The sequence below is a fragment of the Lathamus discolor genome, chromosome Z (genome assembly GCF_037157495.1).
Source record: "Lathamus discolor isolate bLatDis1 chromosome Z, bLatDis1.hap1, whole genome shotgun sequence".
NCBI lineage: Eukaryota > Metazoa > Chordata > Aves > Psittaciformes > Psittacidae > Lathamus > Lathamus discolor.
The window spans coordinates 68,304,329-68,326,579 of record NC_088909.1 but is presented as its reverse complement, the minus strand read 5'-3'; the positions used below and the strand labels follow the sequence as shown (position 1 = coordinate 68,326,579).

The following is a 22,251-nucleotide window of genomic DNA, read 5'->3' as shown; positions in this document are numbered from 1 at the left end:
GGTGGCGGGCTGCCGTCTCCTTATCCGCTTGGGGCAGAGCCACTGCTTAGTGTCCTGCCAGGCAAAAACAGCCAGGGAGGGAGCACGGGGCGAGCTCGTGGCACTTGTGCCCCGCAGCGGTTTACCCCGCGGCGGGGCAGGAGGGCCCCAGAGGGTGCCTATCAGCGGTGGGGTAGGGGAGACCCGGCATGATTCGGGCTGGCTGCCGCCCCCGTGCCTCGGCAGGGCCCGGGGAGCGACCGGGCAGCTGGGGACGAGACAGTGCCGGGCGTGGGGACGCGTGACATGTGGGAAGAGGAGCTCCGGGAGGGTCTGGGTAAAGCGGCCGTGGCGGCTTTGGAGGGGCTGTTTAGAGCTTGCCGGGCTCGGAGGTGACCCTTGGAAGATCTCCGACCAGGTAAGGGGAGATTTAGCGCTGCTGGTATCGATCGCAAAGACAGACTGACCGGCAGAACGTGCAGTCTTTCGGGGCTGCCCCGCGTATCGCAGGATTGCAGAAGCGCAATACCCGTTTGAGATAACTAGTCGGTGGAAGTTTGGAAATTATGTGCCATCTTGAAGTTGCTTAACGTTCCTGCGGTAATTTTGATACTACTTTCTGCTGAAGTCCGGGGAGATATGCCTGTTTTCGCAAACTTGGTTAGATACGCTTTGTACAAATAACAAACATGTGGTCAGTTTTACAGTTCCCTCTTTGATTTCTCATGTCGTTCTGATAGTGTGAAGCAACAACAAAAAGATTGTGGTATCTACATCTAGAGGATTTGATACTGTTGCCCATTAGACTTCTGATTTGGTAAAACACACTTTGTAATAGCTCTGTTAAGGACACTAAAACTGCTAGAGTTCTGGTGTCCTTAGTGGCAGAGGTTTCATAGCCTGCAAGGTAGTTGCACAGAAATGGTGACCAAGAAAACATTAAAATAATTTTTTTCCTTTTTCTTTTTTTCCTTTTTTTTTTTTTTTTGCTGGTATTATGTAATGTTGCTTTTTAACTGAAATCAGGTTAGTCTCCCTTTCTCACCTGATTCTTCAAAAGAGGAAAAATATAAAGTCTCATAAGCACTTTCTCTAATTCGTACATAATGTGCATTGTCTCTGATATGAATTTAAAGGTGCAGTATCATGGTTATGAAAGCGTCAGTAGAAGATGATGATTCAGGATGGGAACTTGGTATGCCTGACAAGATGGAAAAGAGTAATACAAGCTGGGTAGATATAACACAGGATTTTGAAGAAGCTTGTAGAGGTGAGTTATACTGCTGTGTTCTGAGAAGACTTGGAATCATCCTTTGGAGGACTAAGTATAGCTTTTTGAGGTGTTTTAAGCAATAGTTTGGCTCAGGTTCAAGCTCCAGATGAACAGAGTACATTGATTCTGTGTTTCCATAGAACTTCCTGTATATTTTAACTGTGAGGTTGAAAAAATCAGAAGAACCTCACTTGCTTACTCTTCCAGGTTACATAACCATCTTTTTCAAGTTGTTTTTTTTCCTCTTACGTACTTTTGCACCTGTTTTTATCTTTGATTTTTTTTTAATTTTTATGCAATCTCTTCTGCCAAATGGAAACCTCTTTCATCCATGCATAATCCACACTGTTTTCTCCTGTACATTTTTTGATCTTAGTGATCTACTGGTTTTGTACCTACAAAACACATCTAAAGGCTTCATTAAAAGTAAAGAGGAAAAGCAAGTCTTTCAGTAAACTTCCCTGGAAAAAAATCTGACTTCTGCATGAAGAAGCACAGAAAGCTGTTGTTCTGTGTTCCAGGCTATTCAGATGCTACTGGTAATTCTAAAATCCCTTTAACTGTTGGAATAGCAGAGAGGGGTGAGGAAAGACTGAGCAACTGGGCTTCTTAGACATGCAGTCTTGAAAGAGCTTTTAAGTGAAAGTAAATGAAGGCAGAGTAGCAATACTTGGTCTGTGTCCGACACCTTGTTCTCTATTGGCATAAGACGGTTTGGGAGTGACAGGTGTATCCTGGAAGAGTTGTGCTAAAAGGACAACTTTAATTGCTTATCCTGTTCTCTTTCTTTGTAGAACTGAAATTAGGAGAACTGCTTCATGACAAGCTGTAAGTATGCCTATGGGATAGTTCTGATTTTTAGATAGGGTTAGTGCCAGTATGTAAGTATTTACTAATAAGTCATACAGTATCAACTAAGCTTTTTTAAACTTCTACCTTAAATAAAAGAGTTGAAGTATTTATAGTATCATTTGTCTTCAGCAGTAGGTACACAATGCACCTGTTAACATGCTGAACATTTCTTATTGTGCCAGTATTATATTTTCAGTTAATCAATGTAGTTTAGAAGTTGGTAACACATGATCAATGGTGTTGACACTTATGAGCTATTTTATTAGGACATGCTTAAAAAATAAAAATGTTAGAAAGACTTTTAAGATTGTAAATCTGATTGCTTTAAATGTCACTAACAAGTTTCAGATAAAAATCAGTATGCTTTAAAATAACTCTCAAATCACATGCTAAAATGGAAATGGAGAGCTCTACAGATTAAGAAAAAATGTATTTAAAGAAAGCATGTGATAAAGTCTCTCTGAATTAATTAAACCATGATGCAAGATTAACATACCTTAAAGGTAAAATTGTTTAGCCACATGAGTCTGCTGAATAAGAAAAATTGAATAAGAAGAAAGTGCTTATTTAGTAGAATGGTTGGAATTGGAAGGGACCTTAAAGATCATTCATTTCCTGTCTTCCTGCCGTGGGCAAGGACACCTTCACCAGGAAGGGATGCCTTCCCCAGGCAGGGACACCTTCCACTACACCAGGTTACTCAAAACCCTGTCCAACTTGGCCTTGATCACTACAAGGGATGGGTTGGCCATAACTTCTCTGGGCAACCTGTGGCAGTTTTAAGAATAATAGATCAATAAACAGAGTCACACTGTTAATTGTAGTTATTAGTTTGCAGTAATTTATTAAATTACAAGGTGAAGTACAAGATCCTGTACCTGTTTCCCAAGCACACTACAGGCTGGGCAGAGAATGGATTGAAAACAGCCCTGAGGAAGGACGTAAGGGTGTTGAGCCAGCAGTGTGTGCTCGCAGCCCAGAAAGCCATCTGTGTCCTGGGCTGCATCAAAAGGAGTGTGATCAGCAGGTTGAGGGAGATGATCCTGCCCCTCTGCTCTGGTGAGACCCCACCTGCAGTACTGTGTTCAGCTTTGGAGCCCTCAACACAAGAGGGACATGGACCTGCTTGAGCAAGTCCAGAAGTGAGCTATGCAGATGCTCAGAGGGCTGGAGGGCACCTCTGCTGTGGAAACAGACTGAGAGAGCTGGGCTTGTTCAGCCAGCAGGAGACTTATAGCAGCTTTTGCATACCTAAAGGGGGCCTACAGGAAATCTGAGAAGGCACTTTTTACGAGGATATGTGGTGACAAGACAATGGGGAATGGCTTTAAACTGAAAGAGGGCAGGTTTAAGTTTGGTAATAGGAAGAAGCTTTTTACTGTGAGGGTGGTGAGGCACTGGCACAGGCTGCCGAGAGAAATTGTTGCTGCCCCATCCCTGGAAGTGTTCAAGGCCAGGCTGGATAGGGCTTTGAGCAACCTGATCTAAAGAAAGGTGTCCCTGCCCATGGGAGGAGGATTGGAACTGGGTGATATTTAATAACCCTTCCAACCAAAACCATTCTATGAAATTCAGGCCTGCTTAAAAATGTGTGCAGGAATGTCACCAATTAGTTACTTAGTAGAATCAAATTAGAGTTTTGAGGTATAATTTTATACATAAGAGCATTTCAGAGCAAATACGCTTTTCTGAATTAGAATTCATACATGCGCAATAACCTTTTTTTTTTTTTATAATAAATGCTCCTGTAGCGGTTTGGATCAATGTAATATGTACCAAAAGCATATGGTTTGCATCTATATCCTTTCTTTCTATAGGCCAGTCTTTTGCGTTATTCTTCTGCAAGCTTTTATGCCATTACTGCAAGTGATCCATTGTCACATGCTGAGGTTTTTTTCTATCAGTATTCTTAACATGCCGATTTTAAACGAAGTTGGTATATTCAATGTATCTTATTGTCAGTCTATGTCATAATTAGTCTGTGGGGGACATACCTTGCTTGGGTTTATGGATGTAGTATGATAAAAACCAGCTTGTCCAGATAGTACCAGTTTGTTATGTTAAGTGATCTTTGAAAAGATGTTTCTATACACCTCAATGACATAACAAGTGCGCATAGCTTTAGTAGTGGGATATTTGGCTCAGGGCTGTTCACAGTTTTCAAAAAAGGCTGAGTTTTCCTGTAGCCATCTGTTTTTTTTACTTGTGGAGAGATCCTCAAATTCATGAAAACCACGATCTCTGAAGACCAGTAGTGATGTTCAGATACCTTTCTTTATTGTCTGCAGCCAGGATACAGTGTGCTCAGTTTGTTGACAGAGGTTCTTTTACACTGTTTTACAAGGACTACCTTGTATACAGAACTTCATTCAGAACATATTTTTATTGGTGTTTTAGTTTTGGTCTTTTTGAAGCCATGTCTGCCATAGAAATGATGGATCCCAAGATGGATGCTGGTATGATTGGAAACCAAGTGAACAGGAAGGTTCTTAACTTTGAGCAAGCTATTAAGGTTTGTGTGACTTCCCTGGTTTTAATTATACTATCAGTAAAAGTGCGATACAGTTTTGTTAAATGGGAGTTAAGCACAATTCAGCATAATTAGTGTTTCCAGTCTTTACTTAAAATTAATTTTTTCCTCTTTAATTCAGATAGCTAAGTAAGAAATAGCTTATGATATTTACTTCTTTTCTCACTTGCATTATCATAATGGTGCTAACTCTTCCAGTGAAAAGTACTGTGAAATTGGCTGGTATCAATAGCTCAGATAAATACATTTCAGAAATGGTTTTTTCAAGTTACCTTCTTCCTCCCCAGATGTGTCTTTTTTTTTTATGAAGATGTAATCAGTTAGTTCCTCTTTTAAGCTGGATGAAAACCAGCTTCCTTACAGAAGCTGGAAATTTACACTTTATGAGACATAGTGGTTCATTAGCCTTGAAGAGAAGCTGGCTAATTTAATAACATTGTTAGTAATGCTTAGCTATTGATACACAGTCAAGATAAATTGGTGGAGGGATGTTGAAAGACTATGTTATTTTGGAAAAAATAATGCATTCACAAAAGGAAAAATTTTTTATTGTGGATCTTGTTTTGAATGGACTAAGAGAACTTTCTCTAAAATATTGTCCATCTAAGTCATGAGAATGCATGCAGAGTTGCAAACGCTGGACAAATAAAATTAAAGTAATAGGGTTGCTTCTGCCTTGGTTGATACCTTGAAGACAGTAAATCTACAAATACCTGCAGTGTAAAACTCAGTCTTAAAAGAATGGGTCCTATATATTATTTCTTGTTCAATCTTTATTATGATTGTACATACTGTTTTGTAATTTAAGTGTTGACCATTAACTGGCTTTGAACTTTTATTTGCTACTCACAAATCAGAAATTTTATTTTAGCTTTCTCTTTGGATATCTTTATATTTGGTCAGTGTTCAACACGGTGGGAAAGCAAAGTTTTTTCAGAATTTGAGGTACATTATGAAGCTGATCAGTAAAGATAATGATATACAGATCTTAAGTCTGAACTGAATTGTAAAGTCCTTTGTGGCTTTACAAATAATAACTTGTATTTTGCTATAAACTTCTATAGTCTTAAGGGTTTTTTTCTTTGTTTTCTAAGGACGGCACCATTAAAATAAAGGATCTCACTTCACCTGAGCTGGTAGGAATAATGGATACATGTTTTTGCTGTTTGGTAAGCATTTCCAGCTCATAACATTAGATGATTTTCCTTACAAAATATAATCCTTTAATCCAGTGTAAAAACTGAAAAAAACAGTAGAACTCAAGAAGAAAAGATTGACCAAACAGAAAATACATACTTAGCATTTTAATTGCCCTGTAGATATTTACATTGGCTATTATAAGGCGCATAATTTTAGTTTTGGGGTTTTCTAGTACAAGAAATGATTATGGAAGAGAACTGGTAGCGTTTTTAATTCTGTAAAAGTTTTACAATATGTGGGGTTTAAATGTATGGTATCTGACTGCCTGCTATATATTGTTGTTTGAATGTGTTGGAAAGGGTGCACTAACCTATAGCACTCTTGCTCATTTCTGTGCAGCTCAGGTATGTAAAGGTCACTGTATATTTGATATGGTGTAACGTAATTCGTCTTCTCCCCCGCTACCCCATACTGACCCTTTCTGAAACAGATCAGTGATCATTAAAAATCTGATCCTACCATGTTTTACGCTGTTTCAAGATAGAAATAATAGTTTAAATTACTGCAGCTTTCCCTGTAGCTTAAAGCAGCATGAAAGTAAGAGATGATCGTGAAAAGAAGCTACAAGTTGTAGAAGAGAACATGCAGAATGTTCCTGAGTTGTTTCATAGCCAGTTGCATTTTTCATTTTGTATATGCATAGAGGAAGCTTATAATTTTGTAGATTTCTTAGTGTTGTGTCTAAGTCACTGAGGTTAGACCTGAATTGTGTGAAAGAGGTTCATCTAATGCAGAATTTCATGCACAGTAAGATGGGAAAAGAATGGAGATATAACAATGAGGACTTGGCTTTCATGAGTAAAACATTTAATTTCATTTTCTTTTCCCTAGATAACCTGGTTAGAGGGACATTCCTTGGCACAGACAGTATTCACTTGCCTTTATATTCATAATCCAGACTTCATAGAAGATCCTGCTATGAAGGCTTTTGCTCTAGGGATCCTAAAAATCTGTGACATTGCCAGAGAAAAAGTTAACAAAGCGGCTGTTTTTGAGGAGGTATGTGTTACAGTGGTTAAATATGTAATGTTATACATAGCTCCATAATGCAAGTAAAACAATATATTAGAGAAATTTTTTGCAGTTTGATTGAGTACTCTAGGAGCAGCAGTACATCTTCCTGAAAGTATTAGACTTCTCTCTTTAAAATGCAGTTTTCTTCAGTGAAGGCATTTCATAATCTTTCGTTTTCTTACTCACTTGAGTATTGGAGTCACAGGTATTTTACTCTAGAAGCTATTCAAGTCTTGTGGCTAACCATTTGAAATCAGCGTTACTTGTGATTTTCTTCCTAATTTTTTATTTTCCTTCTTTAGATAGTCATGATTGACTTTTGTCTGAAATGTTCATCCACCAATGGAATCAGAGTCTGGGTTTCTGTGCTTAGAGCAATTTTTGTTTCCTGTGATCTTGGGCAAGTCAGTTCTTACTTGACTCTATGTAAAATTGATTAAACAGTATTTCACATCTATAGTTCTTGTAACATTTTGATAGGGTGGCACTTGATGAAAATGTAATGGGCATACTGGTATTGAGAATTTATTTATAAAATAATTACCCCAAGCTGGATTTGGACAGGAAAGTCACCCAAACCACAGATACACTTAGCTGTGCAGAAGAAAACCAAACTTTTATACTTGGTGTAGTTAAACAAAACCACTTGAAACAAATTAAACAAAAACACAAGAACACAACCCCCCCAAAAACTAAACCAAACAAAAAGAAATGCCCAAATCCCAACTTGAAAATGTAACTACTACTGTTTATATTTCACTACATATTGCTGCTTTGGTTTTTATTTTTTAGGAAGATTTTCAGTCAATGACTTACGGATTTAAAATGGCCAACAGTGTAACAGATCTTAGAGTTACAGGTACAGTTTGTGCTTTCTATGTGTCTGTCGCTGTCTTTAGAACATGTTGGGTTATGCTAACCCAAACCTAGTGAATTGTAGAAATCTGATCTTACGGTTTTTATTAGTCTTGTGAAAATCGGTGGTTTAGTAAAAAGACATATCAATTATTTTTCCTTGAAGAAAATGTTCAGTTGTTTTTGTTAAATGCCTGACAAGTGGAAGGAGTGCTTTTAGATGTGCCCACCACTTGGCTGGGCATGATCTCATCCAGGACTGAGAGAGACATGCACCACTGAGAAAGTGCATTCCTTAAATTCTTGTCTGCCTCACTATTTGTTTTGATCTAAACAGATTGCTTTTGAGGGAAAAGCAATCTAGTATTTCCAAAGCTATAAATATGCATGTTGTTAGGTGCATATTTAAGTGTATATGTTGGCCTTTTGTTGCACTGTTTTTAATAAATGAGCTTTTTACTGAATTATTTTTACAAAATTCGTGAACACTTTAGCTTTGGATCAGTCAATCCAAAGTAAGTATTCTGATTTGTCTCTTGTAAGACGTCCCTGCCATTCCTCACAAGAATATTTTTTGTCCTTGGGTAGTGGGCATGCAAAGCACTAAAACTTGATTTCCCCTGAATACTTTTCTCACCTAAGTGGTGCAGGTGTACCTAGGAACACTTCTCAGCTTTTAATTGTACTGTGACTTTTACAGGTATGCTAAAAGATGTAGAAGATGACATGCAAAGACGAGTGAAGGTATTTTTCTCATGTTTGCTTAGTCAGTTACACTTCAAGTATATTTAACATAGAGAGGGAGTTGGATTATGAAGAAAGGGGCAGGTTCGTGTCACTAAATGGTGGGGTTTTGTTGAAGAAATTCCGTAATGCTGGTAATTTGCCTTCTAGCTGAAGATGCTGAAGTTTTCAGACCTTGCTAAGCTCTTTAATAGTTGCTTGGCCTACTAGTAGGTGAAATCATGATGTAGAATATAACACTGGGCTGGGCACAGAAAGTATGTATTTCACTTCTGGCTATTATGCAAGTATGCTGTGTGATGTTAAAGTCACTTAATCTACTTTTACCACAATTGACCGTGTAAAATGCTCATACAGTTTCCTGGTCTATTTGCAGAGTGGGCTGAGATAGGTCTCATTACTATAGGAGAATTTTGTATCATTCAAGAACCTAGATTATATATTAAAGTTTTGAACTTCAGAACTGATTTTTAGCATTATTTAAGAGATGAATGTTCTGAAGTGGGTAAAGGGATTTTCAGTAGCTTCCCTTTGCAATTTTTAAAAAATATTTGAAATTCCTTTACATTCTAGAGCACTCGAAGTCGACAAGGAGAAGAGAGAGATCCAGAAGTTGAACTTGAAGTAATTAATTGTTTACCTTTTTTATGGATTTCATAGATTAGTCCATCATTGCCTTTAATCAGTAACAGCTTGTGAGAATATGTGTCACCAGTGTTGCTGCATTAAACATGGCCCTGAGCAAATCCTAGCCTAGCCTATAGGCTTTTATGCTTTGAAGAGGTACAGTTCTGGGTTTATTCTAAGGGCAGAATAGTGATGCTGCTGCAGATTTGCCATTCGTGCACCTACCTCTCAAGAAAAAGTCATTAGCAAAGTAGGTGGTCTTATCTGTCCTGTACCTTCTTCCCTCTGTCTCTTCCCAGCAGCTTTTACTGCTGCTGGCAGCATCCCTGTCAAGAAGAAAGTAGTAAAAGTGAGTGAAAGCAGTGTTAACTCCTTCCAGAAAAAGTGGTAATTGATGGAGTTGATGTGGCTGATTTAAGAGGGATGTGGGTTTCCTTTCCCAGTAATGTCATTTTCTTCAGAAGTTAACTTCTAACAGATATCCTCAGGAAAAAGGAAAGAAAATCAGTTTAATAATTTGTGGTTGCTCACCTAAGATGAGATTTGAATGGCATTTGCATATGTGGTAGCTGTACAGCCAACGGTTGTGCTTTACCTAAAGTATTTTAGTGTTTTCTGTGTCAGTGCTTTTCTGACAGCAGTAGAGGTTTCTTCTATAAATTCTACAACTTTTCTTTAGAATTGTGCTAGATGCCATATTTTTAAGATGAGAGAGCATGCTTAAGTAAATCTGTAGATTTTTTTTTTTTTAAGAACTTTCAGGATTTAATGTGTACTGCTTAATAATTTGCAGTATATTTTTATTACAGCATCAACAGTGCTTAGCTGTGTTCAGCAGAGTCAAATTTACCCGGGTACTACTGACTGTTCTAATAGCATTTACCAAAAAAGAGGTATGTTAGTTTGGTCTTTGTGTTCACATTGTGATCCTGTGAAATACACGTTTTTCATTCTCTATGGTCAAGCAATTATTCTGTAGGTTCTGTAGATCTGAGCTGATGTTGCTGTAAGTAAACCATTACAGTGGCAACCATGCAGTTTTAGTTCTTTTTTTTTTTTTAAAACATAGGGAAGGCTAGTTGCTGACATTATTGTGGTGTTGCAGAGAAATAGAATGTTTATTGTAGAACACTGATAGAAAAATATTTGAGTTTTGGACTACTGTTTTCACACACATGAACAAACCTTTTCTTTCTTGAGTTCAGTCTCCTTCTGTGGGGTTACTTGACATGGGGCAATGTTTTGTCCAAGTCTAGAGAGTTGTTAGCTTTTCCTTCTGATGTGGTATCAAATTCATATCTAGACCTCTTCGGTCTGAGGAGCAGAATATAACAGCTTTCCAAGCAGGCAATTTGCCTGCCTTTTTGCATATAAGGTTTCCCATTTGTTGAGGGGGGAAGGAAGGAACTGCATGTTTTAGGGCAAAGGAGTGGAATCACACATCACATACGACAAAGCTTTTTGTTTGAATAGCTTTGTCTTCATACAAGGATAAATATCGCTTATTATTATTTCCATTTTCATAGAGAAATAAACAAGTTTCTTAAATGACATGGGTTTTTCCCACGTATTTTGCTGTTGGAGCAGCTGCACACTGTACCGTTTAAAACACCTTGATTAAAGTGAAAGTTTGGTGCAAGTATTTATCATTGATAAACATCAGTGTTGAGGAAAAAGTGTTTGATTGAAAATAGTTGCATTCTGCACTAGTTAGATCACTTCTATGTCAGTTTCATTATGATATACATTGATGTACAAGCAGATTCTGTGCTAACTGCTATCTGTTAATTATCTGTGCCAAAATCAGATTATCTCAGTGTCACTGAAGTATGATTACTTATACTTTAAGTTATTTAAATCACAGATTATGTTGATTTGAATTAGATATGCTTAGCAGCTTATTCTTTTGGTAGATTTGTGGATGCTATAGTATGTGAACATATGCAGAGCTACAGATTTTGTTCAGCTTCTATGAGATCTTCGAGGTGTTTTAAACAATTTTTTTTTCTCAAGTCAAGCTTTAGTTTGACTTGAGATTTCAAATATTTGAAGTTCCATCAGGCATTTTTAGTCCAGTATCTTTAAAACAAAATTTTAAATTGTATAGAGAGCTATTTTAAATGGTACCTAGTTTGCTAACAGATTTGGATTCATAGGACTTCGGAAGATAACAGCAGAACATGAATCAAGATTGCTGATGGACATCTGGTATATTCTAATATTATGTAGTGATTTAACTTCAGTTGATGGGTTGTATTATGTCTATATTCTCAAGAATTCTGTTTTTTCTAATGATAGATTTTTTTTTTTTTTTCTTCTCTGCAGTTTGGACTTCTGTCTTACATGGCAGAAGGGTTATGTGGGGTTTTGTTTACACTCCCCCCAGATCAAAAGTACAGGACTTGTGTGTAGTATGTACTAGACTTTCAGCTGTAGTTCTTGTTAAGGCTTATCTTATGTAGCGAAAAATACAGTGTTAAATGTATGTATAGATAGGTAAAATATCAAGAACATGTTATTGCACAAAAATCTGTTCTGGTCATTGGTTTGGTTTTTGGTGGTGTGTTTTTGGTTTGTTTTAGGTTTTTTTTTTTTTCCAGACCTGGTTGTGCACAAACATTAGAATCCTAATACTCTTTTTGTTTTTCCTCATTCTAGCATTAATTCTATAGTCAAACAATATAGATTTATAATATGAATAACTGTTACTTGCCTTTCAGACGAGTGCAGTTGCAGAAGCTCAGAAACTAATGACTCAGGCAGCAGACTTGCTTTCTGCCATACAGAATTCATTGCATCATGGTATCCAGGCACAGAATGATACCACTAAAGGAGGTACATATCAAATTTTACCTTTTTTTTTTTTCTTAAATATGTTGTTTTGATAAACTTTTAGTATCTGTGTGTATTTAAAAAAAATATCATTATTCACTTTGAACTAATAATACTTCTTATACAACCTGTTAAGATTTGCATTGTTTGATCTTAATTTTATTTCACTAAATGATGGTTCTTGTGAAACTAATACTGTCACTTCAAAGCCAGAGATAATGTCAACTTTAGATTACATGCATTGCACTTGAATCACTATATATACCATTTTAAAATAGGAAACACCACCTCACTGTCTGTACAGGTATACACTGAGCTGCTAAGGGTTGGGTTTTTTTAGATAGTAATCATTGTCTCAGGTGGGTAGTTAGTGTCTCTGGGAAGTTAACTGTCAGCTAAAAAGTTCCTTCTTGCTGTTTAATTTATATTGTACTTTCAAGTTTGAAGTGAGTTCTGCAATCAGCTTAGCTGGAGAATTTTTCTGTCTCATTTTCTCTCCCTTCCTCCTTCAATAGATCATCCTATTATGATGGGCTTTGAGCCCCTTGTTAATCAGAGACTGCTGCCACCAACTTTTCCACGATATGCAAAAATAATTAAAAAGGAAGAAATGGTCCACTATTTCTCCAAACTGATAGACCGAATAAAAGCTGTATGTGAAGTAGTCAACCTGACTAATTTGCACTGTATACTGGTAAGCATGAATATTTCTTACTTACAGCGAAAAATAAGATCTCAAAGTGTAACTTGTAAAAAAAATCTTTCCATATATACATGCTGTTTCTCATTGGCGAAAAAAGTGGGATGTATGTATATATCTTCCGGTAATTCTCATTTTTGTGTGCAAATTCTTTTTTATTTTTTTTCCCAGTAATCTTCATATGTACCTATTACACAAGATAACACTTCATACATGTTTAAGTATCAAATTCCTTGAATAAGCATAAAGTTAAGCACCTGCTAATGTTTTTTTCCTTAAGTGATGTTATTCTCAATTACTGCCTACGTTTATAAAAAGACACTTAAGTGCTTGAAATACTCTTTGCTAAGCAAACATTCCCCGACTAAAGGCCACAGTTACATCAGAAGATCAAATAAAATCTTTTGCTTTCCTATTTCCTGTTAAATTAATTAGTGTAAGCTTGAAGCTTCTGGTACGAGATAAATATAGAAGTTTTGTTATATACCTGTTACTGTTAACATAGTGGTGTAGCTGAATCTTTTTTCTATATTATTATCTTTCTAAATGTTGCATCTGAAGAAGAAAATTCACAAGCTTTTTGTGCTGTTAAATAACAAGTAGTTTAAGAAAAAACAGATTTTAGCTTCATAGCATGTTCTTATTCAAATTATTCATGCTTATTTTCTCACAAGTTATATAAGCTATGTTATCTGTATGTGTACGTGTTTGTGTATATGAAATACAGGAGTATTTACATAATTGCATATGTATAAAAATGCAAATGCAAATCCATGCGCTTGCATTTTCAGTTCATCCATTATTATATGTATAATAACATACATACATGTGTGTATATATAAAAAATTTGGCTTATTAACATACATTGTCTTTTTTCTCCCTAAATGTAAATTAGGACTTTTTCTGTGAGTTTAGTGAGCAATCACCCTGTGTTCTTTCAAGATCCTTGTTACAGGCAAGTCCTAATATATGTCTTTGAGTAAAATACTTCTACATCTGTTATAAATATGGATTTATCTTATTTTTTCAAATATTATCTGCATATCAGTAATACATAGAAAATAATTTTCTGGAGATATGTAAATATTAGGTATATGGAAACTTATGTTCTGATGTAATTTTTTTAAGCACTTTTAAATACTGTTGTTTAGATAATGTTAATGCACACTAATTAAATCAGAAGGTGTTAAAAGTTTTTCTCTGCCATAAGGCTGGGCTTGTACATGCATTTTTATGCTGTTCTCCATATGCTGTCTCAGTTTGCGGCTGGGCATCTTCCCTGTTTCGACTGCATTTCATATATAGACTGCTTCTATTGCTGTAATAGTAAAGCTGATGGCTAGAGCAGAACAGGCTACTACTTTTCTTCTCACTCCTTTGCTTAACTTTGAAAGCATATTTTATATTCCTGAACTCAGAATAAATACCTCCCTGTAGGAGATTATTTGACTAGGGTGTCCCAGAATGTCAGAACTTCTTTACATTTGATCCCAATTAAACCACATATGAAGTCAATTAAATGTAACTATTGGCAAGTAAAATGTTTTCACTCTGTGTGTGGTCTGGCTTTCCACTACATGTGTTTGTGCAATCCCTTTTGGGTGCATGGCAGCAGAGCTTCTTTTCCAGCTGCTGAAAAACTGTGTAAGAAAGGGACATGGCACTTACAGAGGAAAGTGGAATGAGCATCAGACATAACCAATGAAAGCAGTAGTATATACAGGGGTAGGAAAAAGTCTACATTAGTCTGAAGATCTACCTTTATCTGCTTCCAGGGAAACTACATAACTTATTTTGTTAATCTTCAGAAACATCTGTCTGATAAATCATCTTTAAAGTCCAAGAAATAAATTTTTTTTGCCTACACTGTCTTATGCAAATAATAAAGCTGTATTTTGTCATGGGAACGCCACAGAAGTGACGGATCTTAATATGCCTCTGTTTCTGTCTATAGCTTTGTACCTACCTGAGCCATTTTAATTCTGAAAGCAATGTTACAGGATTCTGATAGAATACAGGTGTCATAAGAGCTTTCTGTGTGTAATTCCTAAAGCATTACTTTTAACTTAAAGCATGTTTCTAAAAACACATTTTCACTTTCAGACAACTTTTCTGGTGGATAACAAGAAGGTGTTTGGCACACATCTCATGCAAGACATGGTAAAAGATGCTTTAAGATCTTTTGTCAGTCCTCCAGTACTTTCTCCAAAGTAAGTGGACCTTGAGTTTAGTTGAATATGTTTACATGTCTGAAAAAATATTTCTGCTGACAATAGCAAAGACAGACATACAAAGAGCATATATGTTTTGTACTTAGTGTGTATGTATGTATTAGTGTTTGCAATTTGCTGTTGCTGCAGTCATGTTTCTTTTTTTAATTTTGTGCTATGTAGACTGGTGACATTTGTGAACATATCTGTGTATGTGGACATTTTCCTTTTAGGTGTTGTCTTTATAATAATCACCAGGCGAAGGACTACATTGATTCCTTTGTGACACATTGTGTTCGGGTAAGCTTTCATTCCAATTGCAGCATGTTTATGAGTATATGAGAACTTCCAAGGTTTGTTTATGTTTGAAAATGAGACTAATTTCTTTAGACACCTGAAATGAAGGCAGAATTACAGAAATTTGCCATCTTAGAATGGTAATGCTTTTTATAAGCCAGTGTAGTTTTTGTTGTTTCTTTCCTGTACTGTGCTTCCAGACTTTTCACTAACATTAGAAATCTGCTTTATTAAAAATCTGCACCTACTACCTCTCTATAGGGTAGTTTCATGTCACAAAACAAATGCATAGGACTGCTAAAACCAAAATTATTTTCACACTCTCTCCAGTTTAAAATATTTAAAAATTGGTTTAGAAGATTGTTATTAAGTGACCCAATGAAAATGTGAGAGAATCATAGAACTGCTTAGGTTCAAGAGACCCTTAAGATCATCAAGTCCAACCATTAACCTAGCACTGCCAAGCTCGCCTCTAAACCATATCCCTAAGCACTACATCTACAGTCTTCTAAATACTATCAGGGTTGGTGACTCAACCACTTCCCTGGGCAGCCTGTTCCAATGACTGACAACCCTTTCAGTGAAGAAATATTTCGTAATATCCAGTCTAAATCTCCGCTGGCACAGCCTGAGGCCATTACCTTTTGTTCTGTCACTTGTAGCTTTGGAAAAGAGACCAGAAACCTCCTGGCTCCATCCTCCTTTCAGGTAGTTGTAGAGAGTGATAAGGTCCTTCCCTGAGCCTTCTCCTGACTAAAAAACCCCACTTCCTTCAGCTGTTCCTCACTGGGCTTGTGATGCAGACCCTTTACCAGCTTCATTGCCCTTCTCTGGACCTACTTCAGTACCTCAACGTCTCTCTTGTAGCGAGGGGCCCAGAACTGAATACAGGATTCGAGGTGCAGCCTCACCGATGCTGAGTAGTCCTACGTGCTGATGCAGGCCACTAGGGCACATTGACTTAGGCATAAGAAATTTCTCACTGCAGCCATTCTCTTCTGAATTAGATTACTAAGGGATGCTCTCTCTATCTTGTTTACTTGTGTATGGGGAAATGGACACTTCTTATATCACCCCAGAGATCTTGTGTGACTGCTAGCTTGCACTCCGTAGGAAGCCTTAAGGAACCTGCCTCCTTATATGAATGTATAAAACAGATGTCTATAAATAGACATCATAGTACTCCTCCTGCAGTTTCAAAGTTGTATTGAAAATTTAAAACTACCCTTTTTTTCTTTCAGCCATTCTGTAGTCTGATTCAAATCCATGGACACAATAGAGCTCGCCAGAGAGATAAACTAGGTCACATTCTTGAGGAATTTGCTACCCTTCAGGATGAGGTAATGTCCCAGGCAGCCGGCCAGCAAAGTTTTCTTTCTAGGTATATACTTACCAGAGTGGAGCATGTGGTAGCAGATTCTAGATGAATGAAGCAGCTCCTTGGTCCTAAAATTGTTAGGACAGGAATTCCTAAAATGCAGCCCAGGAAGTCTGTAAGTTGCATCCGAAGACTTCTTAGGTCTCTTGGACAAATTAATTACATTTTTAAGATTAATTTAATGTAGTTCCACTGCTTGTAGTCTCTATCCTGTTTATAACTGTCAGTCTGCAAGATGTAACCAGGGCGAGATGGATGAGCTGTTTTTATCTTTTATTTACCTTTGAAAATTCAGTCTTGCTGCTATGTAAGTTGTAAACCAAAAAATTTTGTAACTGTTTCAAAATATATGTATAAAATAATAACTCAAAAATGTCCTCTGATTCTGAACATTTCGCAAGAATGGGGAGTGAAAGATTCTAGGGAAAGGTATATTTTCACTTCCTGAAAATGTATTTCTTCATTAGTGAGAGGCATGGAATAATTAAATGTTTTCCAAGATGTGTATGCTAAGGAGAAGAGTTAAGGAACTTGGAGGGTGGTGGGGTGGGGGATGAGATATTTTGCGCTTCAGCTTCTCTCAAGGTGATTTTGTTGAGAGTTCGTTGCTGGCCTGTGGCTGAGACACACTGTTTTTTCACTTTGCAACAGGTTATATGGATCGATTTGTTCAGGACTACTGATAACCTTTCAATTGGGGGACTTAATGTCTTCCATAAAACTACTTTTGAAGGCTGAACTGGTCTTACCAATGGTGTGCCACTGTGTGTCTTGCATGTTAAGCTTATAAATTTATTTTTTTCAGTGCAGGTAGTTTTGTTTTGGTTTTGGGTCTGGTTTTTGCTGTTGTGTGTTTTTTCTTCAGGTAATTACTGCTGGTATAGCAAAATGAATAAAAGCTTGAAGCAGAATCTGAGTTTCAGTGTTAATGTGACTGCTAACAATTTATATATAAATACTTTTTAAAAAATGAAATTTAAAAAACCCTATTATTACTGATATTATTATGCAGAGTGGCCTTTTTATTTCTCTGTGTAGCAGAATTTACTTACGTGAATAGCTTTCCTGTTTTCTGACAGCTCCAGACTATAGAGGTGGCAATATCTGTAAAAACATATTTCTGCCTCATAATAGGGAGTGTGGCTTCACTGACCCAATTTGTATTCAGATTTTTTACTTCTGGCAGAACTTGGATGCTGTTTCAGTTAAATGCACTTCCTCCTCTGTCTCTTACTTTGCTCTCTTTTTCAATAGGCAGAGAAAGTAGATGCAGCGCTTCATAGTATGCTACTGAAGCAGGAACCACAAAGGCAACATTTGGCTTGCTTGGGCACCTGGGTCCTATATCATAACCTTCGTATTATGATACAGTATCTTCTGAGTGGCTTTGAGTTGGAACTTTACAGTATGCATGAATATTACTACATATATTGGTAAGAGGATGCTTTATTTGACAGCTGTTGGAGATGTTCTCACAGAGCTGCACATATTGAAAGGAGGGACTTCAACTGATTTTTTTTTTTAAGTCTTGCTCTACACAGTATTTAGTTTGCTTATTCATAAAATTACAGGTGGAGGAAAAAAATATGTTGGTCTCTTTTCTAGACTTGCTAAGTAGTGTACGTATTTTCTCCCCTGAAAGAATAACTCACTGTCATGTAGCTTTTTTAAATTGTCTCCTAATGACAGTGAATGGAAAATACGGTGATTTTGTCAGACAAGAAAATGCAGGATGAAAGCAATTCCCTTTATTCTTTTCTGGTTTTGCAGTACAAAGATCAATAGTCTTGTTACTCTCTAGTATTTTGAAAAGGATCTTCAGAGTTGTGACTTTAATCTGAAGGTTGACTACATAAAACCAACATTTTTATCCTGTGAGCAGATTTGAGGAGACATCTGCCTGTAGTGAAAATGACTGCACTGTGTGGATTCAAAATACTCCTTATTTTTCCACTTCTGTTCACATTACTTTTCGTAGTTGATGACTTGATCAAAAAGATAAATGGTGGCTCGTGTCTTATTCAGCATTAAAGATTTGAACTTTCCTGTGTTAACGGTTCTGTACTTGACTGGTTTTGGGGTTTGGATGTATTTTTTCTGTAAAGCTACCAATAAGCTCTTGTTATATAAGCTGTAAGTGTTCTTTCTGAGAGATTAGACTGGTTCAAATGACTTGAACTTCAGGGCATTTCATTATGTTTCTGTGCTGTTTCATTAGTGGATTGACCATTATGTGAGAAAATAAGAACTCCAGATAGTTACCAGATGATGGCAATATTTTTAGGTATACCTCAACAAGTAATACCAAGTTCTCTGTAAGACAGTATTTTTTACCTGCCTGTATTTCCCCCCACCATTTTAATAAAAGCACTGTTAATGGGAGCAGTCATGTTGACTGCTTTTTCTCCTAACTCTGAGAGAATAGAAGAAGGACAAATAGAAAAAAAGAGGAAATTTCTGACAGGGAATGTGCAAATGAGATTCACTATTGTTTCTCATTTTATAATTTCTCATTTTATAATTATTTCTCATTCATAATTTTCATTCTGAATTATGACTTCTTATTAAGTATTATATCTTCATGTGCTCCAGATCTAATTTCTTTTTTTTTAATCATTTTTTTCCTATTCCTTTTGATTTGAAGTCAGTCAAGAGATTGGACCCTCTTCTGCTCACTAAGAAATTGCTCTTACAGAATTCTTAAAGATTTCTTTTAAATCTTAAGGAATTGCATGGGTTCCTCAAAAAAGTAGTTCCTAATGAAATTAGAAAAGGTATGAACATAGTACCTTTTTTAAAAATGCTTCATTTTCTAGCAGAAGGAAGAATTCTAGAAAAAAATTGATCTTATATAGGTTTTGAAATAATAAAAAGCTTAGACTTCACTTAGTGAATGTATAAGAAACTTGCATTCCTTGAGCTGTGTCTTTGAATCTGTGTAATGTCTTATTTGAAAAGCAAACGATAGATCACAGACTTACCTGTTGATTTCAGACATGCAAAACAGAGTTGTAAGTGCCCTAAAAGTTGTCCTTCACTATTACTTCTTTGAGTACATGATGTGGCATTTAGTGAGCATGTGTGCATTATGAATATGTTTTTCACTGTAGTATGTAACACTACATACTATTCTTGCTGTAGGTATCTATCAGAGTTTCTCTATGCATGGCTGATGTCAACACTGAGCCGCGCTGACAGCTCTCAAATGGCAGAGGAGAGAATAATGGAGGAACAACAGAAAGGCCGTAGTAGTAAGAAAACAAAGAAGAAGAAAAAAGGTATCTGTGTGTAGAGTGTAACTTAGACTCATTTTTCCTCTGCCTTTATGCAGTCATGTAGAATTAAAATTCATAATTTAGAGTCAACACTGATGTGGTTAGGAAAAATGAAGTTTATGAAGGCTGAATGTAAAACTTTTTTAAAGAGTCAGTGGCTGTGTAAGAGTTTCCCATTTACGTATTTACTTACTTTTAAATATGTCTTTCGGAAAAAAACAGGCTCATATATATTCACAGCTTCGCCAGTTGTGTTATATGTTTGATCCTGTGAGATGTAATTAACAAGTCCAGAGCAATTACTTCTACCTTTCCACAGTCTACTATTCCTGTAGAATTGTTTTGATATTTTTCTGTGACTGTAGCTAGATTCAAAGACTAAACTTTGTGTATTTCTGTAATTTCTCTGGTTTCAGAAGGTATTAAAGCTGGTATCACCAGCTTTAATAAATGGTTATCACTTTTTTAAATAGTATAATTTTACAATGGTGAGTTGCCCTGTTTTAATTCAATGGTAGTACTGATTTGCAAACCTCCTTTAGAAACTTACACTTTTCTCTGGTTTACATGCATAAGAGGAGATGAGAATTTCCCTTCCTATGCCATAGCAGTCTCTGTGATCAGAAATATAAGCCTGCTAACTAAAAAGTGCACTCAAACCTTTTTGATACAAATTTGATGCAGATTTAATACAGATTTGCCATGCCTAAGTGGCTTCTAAGATTGTAGTATGTTGGAGTTAGCATTAACATTCCAGATAAACACCATGCAAGAGCCTGCTTCTGTTCTTCGCTCTTCCTTCTTCTTTGTGTGTTTATCATTGTCCCCTTTTCAAGGGGAACAAATAACTAGATGTGAATACCTCAAGATCATATCAACTAAATTCCCTTGTATCTCAAAATTTAAAAATTACTACTGTATTTTATACTTTTTAAAAGGTGCCAAGTGTGGGGCAGTTTGGCACTAGTTAAATGCTGGAACGTGAAGGACAGCATATTATCAGGATAAAAATGCTTTCTTACTAGGATAAAAATGCTTTAACCTTTTAGTCGTCGAAGTTTAAAAAATAATCCATGAACTAAGCAAACAGGCCTCTCAACTACAATCTTTAAATTCTAGATTATTCTTAAGTGTTGTATAATAACACTAACTGTCTAGGCCAGTTTATTTCATGGATGTCAGTGTTGTGTTCATGTGACTCTTAAGTATGTGTTAAGATTTAGTGTAATCAGCAGCTGGGTGAGCAGAAATGCACACCCATGCATTTTATGCTTCAGTTTTCTTTATTTTGAAATCTAATTGAGAATTTTATAATTTTCAGAATATTTTAAAGAATTGTTTCCATCTGAAATTAGTGTATGGACTTATGTCGAATTAAAAAAAGAATTTTTGTGTGAAATTTGCAGTTCGCCCTCTCAGCAGAGAGATCACCATGAGTCAAGCATACCAAAATATGTGTGCCGGGATGTACAAGGTAATATATTTGTACTTGCTGAACACTGGCTTCAGGTTTTCTTCTCTGTAATAAGTATCAAGCATATGCTGTATGCCTTTTTTGTTTTTACTGGGAATGGAAATGAAGTTCAGTTTTACAGTGTGATATGGTAAATTTTCTACTATTTTTCTATCTTACCAGTTACAGCTAAATCAACTTTCATTTTGTTCACAGAAAAATACGACATAAAGCTAACACTTGTTTTTATTTATCCTTTCCATTTTAGACAATGATTGCATTTGACATGGATGGCAAAGTAAGGAAGCCTAAGTTTGAACTAGATAGTGAACAAGTTCGATATGAACACAGGTTTGCTCCATTCAACAGTGTTATTACACCACCACCGGTCCACTACTTGCAGTTTAAAGTGAGTACTCTTAAAATGTGGTGCCAGTCACACTTTTTTAAGTAAGTCATTTACTCACCTGCTTTAGACATTGTCGTCAGTGTAAAAAGAGCCTTCAATATCTCAAAGTTGTATTGAAGCATAAGTTAAAATGGCAAGAAGTTCTAGCTTTAGTTGTTTGCAAGAAAAATCTATTGCTTTGAATTCTTACGAAAATTAGACTCTTAGATATTTAAAAATTGGTCTGGTGGTTTGAAATGCTTGTGTTGTTTTGCATGAAAATATAATCTCTTGAAAGTCTGTTGTCAGACTTTTTGGCTGCAGTTCATAGAGCAGCATGTTTCTATTACTACAGTAAGCAAACAGGAAAAGGAAACTAATTTTGAGTATTAAATAACATACGTGTTGGTTGCAAAGGACCATTAGAGGCTTGTCCGCTTTTGTCCTTGAAGTAGCATTATAGATCACGTCAGCTGTGTCTTTGTCTAGCTGAGTCTGAAAAAATCAAAAGATGGAGATTCTCCAATCCTTTGGTTAACCTGATGCAGTTACTTTTTCTGGTCCATTTAGTCTGTGGATAACCAGATTGAGGGCTACATTACTCACCTGTTTTCCAAATACCCAGTCTGAATTACCCAACCTGC

General features: G+C 36.4%; 1 protein-coding gene across 2 annotated transcripts in view; it reads left to right on the top strand.

Annotated features, from left to right (window-relative positions):
- Positions 1 to 22,251, top strand: part of NAA35 (N-alpha-acetyltransferase 35, NatC auxiliary subunit) — a 33,119-nt gene that overhangs the window by 132 nt on the left and 10,736 nt on the right. Inside the window, exons 1-20 of one of the 2 annotated variants that reach the window (XM_065663550.1) lie at positions 45 to 397; positions 1,116 to 1,249; positions 2,047 to 2,080; positions 4,502 to 4,616; positions 5,729 to 5,803; positions 6,666 to 6,833; positions 7,641 to 7,707; positions 8,404 to 8,447; positions 9,021 to 9,071; positions 9,884 to 9,967; positions 11,795 to 11,909; positions 12,422 to 12,600; positions 13,502 to 13,561; positions 14,710 to 14,816; positions 15,050 to 15,116; positions 16,355 to 16,453; positions 17,746 to 17,924; positions 19,633 to 19,769; positions 21,173 to 21,240; positions 21,488 to 21,628. In XM_065663550.1, the coding sequence (XP_065519622.1) occupies positions 1,126 to 1,249; positions 2,047 to 2,080; positions 4,502 to 4,616; positions 5,729 to 5,803; positions 6,666 to 6,833; positions 7,641 to 7,707; positions 8,404 to 8,447; positions 9,021 to 9,071; positions 9,884 to 9,967; positions 11,795 to 11,909; positions 12,422 to 12,600; positions 13,502 to 13,561; positions 14,710 to 14,816; positions 15,050 to 15,116; positions 16,355 to 16,453; positions 17,746 to 17,924; positions 19,633 to 19,769; positions 21,173 to 21,240; positions 21,488 to 21,628 (1,914 nt within the window). In that variant the 5' untranslated portion in view covers positions 45 to 397; positions 1,116 to 1,125. Of the gene's footprint in view, positions 1 to 44; positions 398 to 1,115; positions 1,250 to 2,046; positions 2,081 to 4,501; positions 4,617 to 5,728; positions 5,804 to 6,665; positions 6,834 to 7,640; positions 7,708 to 8,403; positions 8,448 to 9,020; positions 9,072 to 9,883; positions 9,968 to 11,794; positions 11,910 to 12,421; positions 12,601 to 13,501; positions 13,562 to 14,709; positions 14,817 to 15,049; positions 15,117 to 16,354; positions 16,454 to 17,745; positions 17,925 to 19,632; positions 19,770 to 21,172; positions 21,241 to 21,487; positions 21,629 to 22,251 lie in introns of those variants that run through there. The other variant, XM_065663549.1, reaches the window with a different exon arrangement.